At 42.1% G+C, this 5,595-nt stretch overlaps 1 protein-coding gene across 1 annotated transcript in view; it reads left to right on the forward strand.

Moving 5' to 3' along the window:
• The first annotated feature begins 4,683 nt into the window (after nucleotides 1-4,683).
• Nucleotides 4,684-5,595, forward strand: part of LOC144477169 (macrophage colony-stimulating factor 1 receptor-like) — a 14,769-nt gene continuing 13,857 nt past the window's right edge. Inside the window, exons 1-2 of the mRNA XM_078194657.1 lie at nucleotides 4,684-5,129; nucleotides 5,411-5,554. Coding sequence (XP_078050783.1) covers nucleotides 4,684-5,129; nucleotides 5,411-5,554 — 590 coding nt within the window. The remainder of the gene's footprint in view (nucleotides 5,130-5,410; nucleotides 5,555-5,595) is intronic.

The following is a 5,595-nucleotide window of genomic DNA, read 5'->3' on the forward strand; positions in this document are numbered from 1 at the left end:
AAATATTTTTATTATATGTTTAGTGTTGGTGGAGTATACGTTTATCGGCGGGGGTTTTACTTTTTTCTTTGTAGTTTCGGGAGCGTTCGCAGCGCTGCTGTTTGTGTGTGGCGACCACTGGCGGTTGTGGCTGCCTGCAGGAATGGCGTCCTCTGATTCGGTGTTTCGGTCTGCAAGCGGAGTGTATTTGTTTCCCGTGGCTAGTTCGTTTTTACTAACCGGGGCCCTTACCTTTGCCGTTCTTTTCGGGGTTATGAACTTCATGTTTGTGTTTTCCTTGTTTTCGCTCGCGATCGATTCGCTGGAGGATCACGTGGCTCTTGCCGCGTTTAGGTTAGGCCTCGCTGTTTTCTTGTCGCTCCGGAAAGATCAGTGGAACGCGTCCGTTCCGGTTAGTCGGCCAAACACTTTTACTTTCCTGCGTAGCGCAGCTTGTGCTGCGTCCTCGGGAGAATTTTCTCGGTGGCGTTTTCCGCTCATTCTGTCCATGTGTTCCTGTTTGTTGTTTGTTGTGGGTCGGGGACACGTGTTCTCGCTTAATTCGCATTTTCAGGGTTCAAAAATTGTTTGTTTCGATGCAATAACGTTTAAAATTATTGTACTTAATCCACAGTAGCGGTAAACTTGAAAAGTAGTAGCTTCATTCTGACAGCAAAAAACATCGACACGTTGGGTTTTCATTTCTTTTCACAATGTTGCAGGCGAGCAAAAAATCTGAGAAAAATTGAGTACACGAGCCGTGATATTACCTTATCAGGGAATTAATGAAAAAGTTTTACAATTATTAATTTTTCGAGAAATCTTCAATTTTCCGATTTTTTCGGGTTTATCATTTTTGATAATCACAGCTTGCAACTGAAAAATCTGAAAAAATTCTATAACATCCGTTTTGATGTCCAAAATAAGCCATATTTTTTCAAAATTTTAGAAAACTGCTAAAGGTGGAAAAATGCCGGAAAACCGCGAAATCTAATTTACCCTGTAACTACCCTCACGGACAAGTTACAGGGTTAAAATTTTGCACAGATGAATTTTTATTGGTCAGCTATCGAACGGTATATGACTCATTGAAAACCCTCTAAGGGCAGTTTTGACCATCTTAATCGACTATACCCTTTTGTAACTCAAGTATCTTCTTGACAATCTCAATATCCGGATCCTGCATCTGTGCTACTTTGATCCATTGCCCCTCAGTAATGTCAATAGCCCAACATTCTACAGGATTTCGACTCAAATAATCTACGTGAGGTACTTGTGCACCCGGACGATAAATTATGTCAGAATTAAAATCTTGTAGATACACCCACCGTCTAGCGACTCGTGGTTGTATATCCTTTTTACTCGCGGTGGCTCTAACTGCACTACAATCAGTTACTACTGTAAATTTTATTCCTAGCAAGTATACCCTAAATGCCTTCAATGCAACATCGACTGCTAAAGTTTCAGGATCATAAGAATGGTATTTTTGTTCGTCCGCGGTCATTTTCCGACTATAATATGAGCCGTCCAGTGCACACATCGATTAACTCCACTTTTTGAAAAATCTTAAATTTAAGTGTCAGAGCACTTGGTATAGTCATAACTTTTTATATTTATAATAACTTTCCTGAATAATAAAGATTAATACCATTAAACGGCAAAATTTTTTTGGCCATTGAAAAATAAGTAGTTTATTTCAGAATCCATTTTGATTAACTCCATACTCTAATGTAATCGTTGTTTTGTTGCCATGCATCAATGCTTTTTTTTTTAAACAGCCGAAGATGTTTCCCCCTCTCAATAATACTGGTAATAAAATCGCATTGGCAAACAGATAAAAAAAATGTTTGTTTGGCCAGAAACTGAAGGATCTCGTGGGTCTCAAGAAATTTCATCTTGTCGCATAAAATACATAAAGACTTACGCTACAAACTTTGAAAAAATAATAACATATTCGGATTCATGTACCGGGCAAAACGGAGATATTAGAACTGTCCTAAGTTTACTGAAACTTGTTCAAAGTACGGAAATAAGAGCTGAGTCAATTGAAATGAAATTTTTGGTAAGTGGACACAGCTATTTGCCCAATGACTCAGACTTTGCCATTATTGGGTCACGTGCGAAAAAAAATCAAAACATTTTTCACCAGATGATTGGTACAATAAAATCAAAACATGTAAAAAGAAAGCGCCATTTCATCTAATCCAAATGACCCACCAAGATTTTGTTTTCAACAAAACCTTTAGAACAATCAATCATTAAGAGAAAAGTAACCGTCACAGGATTTCCAGTAAATTGGCTTAAAATACGCTGGATAAAGTTAGAAAGCTCCAAACCCCTGCTCATACAATTCAAATGTGATTATAATGAAGATACAGAATTTAAAGCCAGTAATTTAAGAAAATCTGTATTAGGTAGACCGAGCGAATATAGCTGAAGTGTTAGTGGAAGGTGTGGTTGGGGAGCGGAGATTGTGAAGATAGGGAGTGTTATAGTGGAGAGAGAGGTAGCTGAAGGAGTAGGGAAAGGACAAGTGGAGTTAGGTGAAAGAGGGAAAGGGGCAGGAGTAAGGGAAAAAAGAAATAGAAAGGAAGATAGGTGGGCGGGATTTGGAGGTTAGGCGAGAGATAGCGACAGTGGCAGAGACAGCGACGCCGAGTGGTGAAAAGAAGAAGTTCGGAGAAAGAGAACAAGCGGGGAAGCGGGAATTTTAAAAAATTGAAAAGGGAAAAGAGGGTTAGATAGTTTACCACTGTTAGAGGCTTTCAAGGGAGGAGAGAAGAGAAAAGAGACGGAGGAAATAGATACAGAGATCTTCAGGAAAAGTCCTAACGTACAGAGGTCGCCGGAAAGAGAGGAAGAAGGAGGGCTGAACGAGATATTAAGGGAGGTGAGGGAAGGTTTTAAGAAAGTGAAAAGGGAATTAAGGGAGGTGAAAGAAGGTAGAGAAGAGATGAGGGAATGGATGGAGGAAATGAGAAAGAGAGTGGACAGAATGGAGAAGAGGATTGAGGATATTGAGAAGGGTAGGGCAAAGGAGGAGAAAGAGGAAGGAGTTGAGAAAAAGGACGAAAGAGAAAAGATAGAGCAGGTGGAGAGAAGGAGAAAGGAAGAGATGAAGGAATTAGAGGAAAGGCTGAAGGGATTAGAACTAGAAGGGGAAAAGAGAAAGAGGGAAGAGAGGAAGAGAAATATAATTATAAAAGGGGTGGAAGTAAAAGAGGAGGGGGTAGAGGGGGCAAGAAAAGAAATAGAAGAGATAGTGAAGGCAACCGGGGCGATAGCGTGAGTGGAAGGGTTGAGAAGGATGGGGAAAAAAGATAAGGAGGGAAGAGAGATGGTATTGTGTAAAGGAGAAAATAGAGGTGATGATGAGAAAGGCGAAGCTGAGGGATAGAAGGAAATCGATAATGGACGATCTGACAGATAAAGAGAGAAGGATAGAATGGTTGATAAAGAGGGAAGCAGAAAGAAATAGGAGGGAAGGAAAGAAAGTTAGAATAGGATACATGAAAATATGGATTGAGGAGAAATTATGGGTATGGGATGAGATCAAAGACGAGATAAGGGAATGGAAAGGAAGAGAGGCGAGAGAAGATGAGAGATGGATGAAAGGGGGAATAGGGGGAGGGAAAGGGGATTTTTGGAAGGAGAAAGGAGGTAGGGAGAGGGAGAGAGAGGAGAAAACAGAGGAAATAAAAAGTGCAGGAAAAAGAGAAGGAATGGAAAAGAAGATTGCAAAAAGTATAAAATAGGATTCTGGAATGTAGCAGGCATGGAAAATAAAGAGGAGGACTTCAAGGAGAAATTAAAGGAATGGGATATGGGGTTTTTAATGGAGACATGGTTGCAGAAGAAAGGATGGGAAAGGGTAAAAAAATGGCTACCGAAGGGATATGTATGGGAAATGCAAGAAGCGGGTAGGAAGAGCAAAAAAGGGAGGGCAATAGGGGGAATGATTGTGGGGATAAGAGAAGGGTAGAAAGAGAAAAAGAGAAGAGGGAAGGAAAGGAGGAGGGAATACAAGTAATTAAAGTTAACTTAGGGGGAGAGTGGTGGAGGCTAGTGGGAGTGTATGTAAATGGGGATATAGAGGAAAAAATGTGGCAGCTAAGAGAGTGGATGGAAGACAGTGAGGAGGGGGTGAAGGTATTATTAGGGGGGATTTCAATGCGAGAACGGGGAGGCAAGGGGGAAGAATAGAAGAGGAGGGAGAGGGAATAGTAGGGGAGGGAAATAGAAAGTCAAAGGATGAAAAGGTGAATAGGGAGGGAAAGAAATTATGTGATTGTATAGGGGAATTGGGTTGGGAAATATTAAATGGAAGCGTAAAAGGGGATGAGGAGGGAGAGTGGACTTATGGGAGGGAAGGGAGGGACTGTAATAGATTACATGATTGGTAATGAGGAGACTAGGGGGATGGTGGAAAAGATGAAGGTGGAGGACTGGGTGGACTCTGATCATGAACCAATAACGGTTTGGATAGAGGGAGGAGGAAGGAAGGAAGAGAGACAAGGGAAAGGAAAGGGGAGAGGAAGAAGAAAAAAGAAATTTGAGGAATACTTTGGGAAGAGGGATAGTGAGGATAAGGAGATGGAAGATGGGTGGAGGAAGTTGAAGAAGAGAACGGAAGGGTTATTAGAGAGAGTAGAGAGAGAAGAGAAAGAGGAATGGAGAGGATGATGGGATAAGGAATGTAGGAATATGAAAAGAGAAGTAAGAGAGGAGTTGAACAGGTGGAAGAAGAGAGGGGGCGGGGGTGAGAAATTTAGGGAAATGAGAAAGAGATATAGGGAGCTATGTAAGGAGAAGAAGAAAAAGGAAAGGGAAAGATGGGAGGGAGAACTAAAAGGAGTAAGATCGGAAAGGGATGTATGGAAGATAGTGAATAAAGAAAGGAGAAGGAGAAAGAGAGTAAGGGAAGGGATTGAAATGAGGGAATGGGAAAGACACTTCAGAGGAGTACTAGGAGGAGTGGAGTGGGGTGTGAGAGGGGAGGTGAAGGAGAGGGGGGAAGAGGAGGAAGAAGAGATTAGCAGAGAGGAAATTGAGGGGGTGATAAGGAAGTTGAAGGAGGAAAAAGCGGAAGGAGGTGATGGAATAGTAAATGAGGTATGGAAATACGGGGGAATAGAAATAAGGGAATGGCTGTGAGAGATTTGTAACAAGGTGTGGAAAGGAGAGGGGCGGCCAGAGGAGTGGAGGGAGGGGATAGTGGTACCTATAGTGAAGAAGGGGAAGGGGGAAAAGTGGAGGAATATAGGGGGGTGACGCTAACGCAGACGGCGTATAAGATCTACGCAGCGGTACTGGCAGACAGGTTAAGGGTGGAGGTGGAGAGTAAGGGAATACTGTCACCGAGTCAAACAGGATTCAGGAGAGGGGTAGGGACAATAGACCAGATATATGTGCTAAATTATTTAATAAACAGGAGAGTGGCGGTGAGGAAGGGCAAGATAGTGGTGACATTTATAGACATGAAAGCAGCGTTTGACTCGGTGGACAGGGAAATACTGATACAGATGATGAGGAGGAAGGGAGTAAGAGAGAGTTTAGTAGTTAGATGCGAGGTGGTGTTAGAGGAAACTGTGAGTAAAGTGAGGGTGGGGGATAGGG

The sequence above is a fragment of the Augochlora pura genome, chromosome 11, assembly GCF_028453695.1.
Source record: "Augochlora pura isolate Apur16 chromosome 11, APUR_v2.2.1, whole genome shotgun sequence".
NCBI classification, from domain to species: Eukaryota; Metazoa; Arthropoda; class Insecta; order Hymenoptera; family Halictidae; genus Augochlora; species Augochlora pura.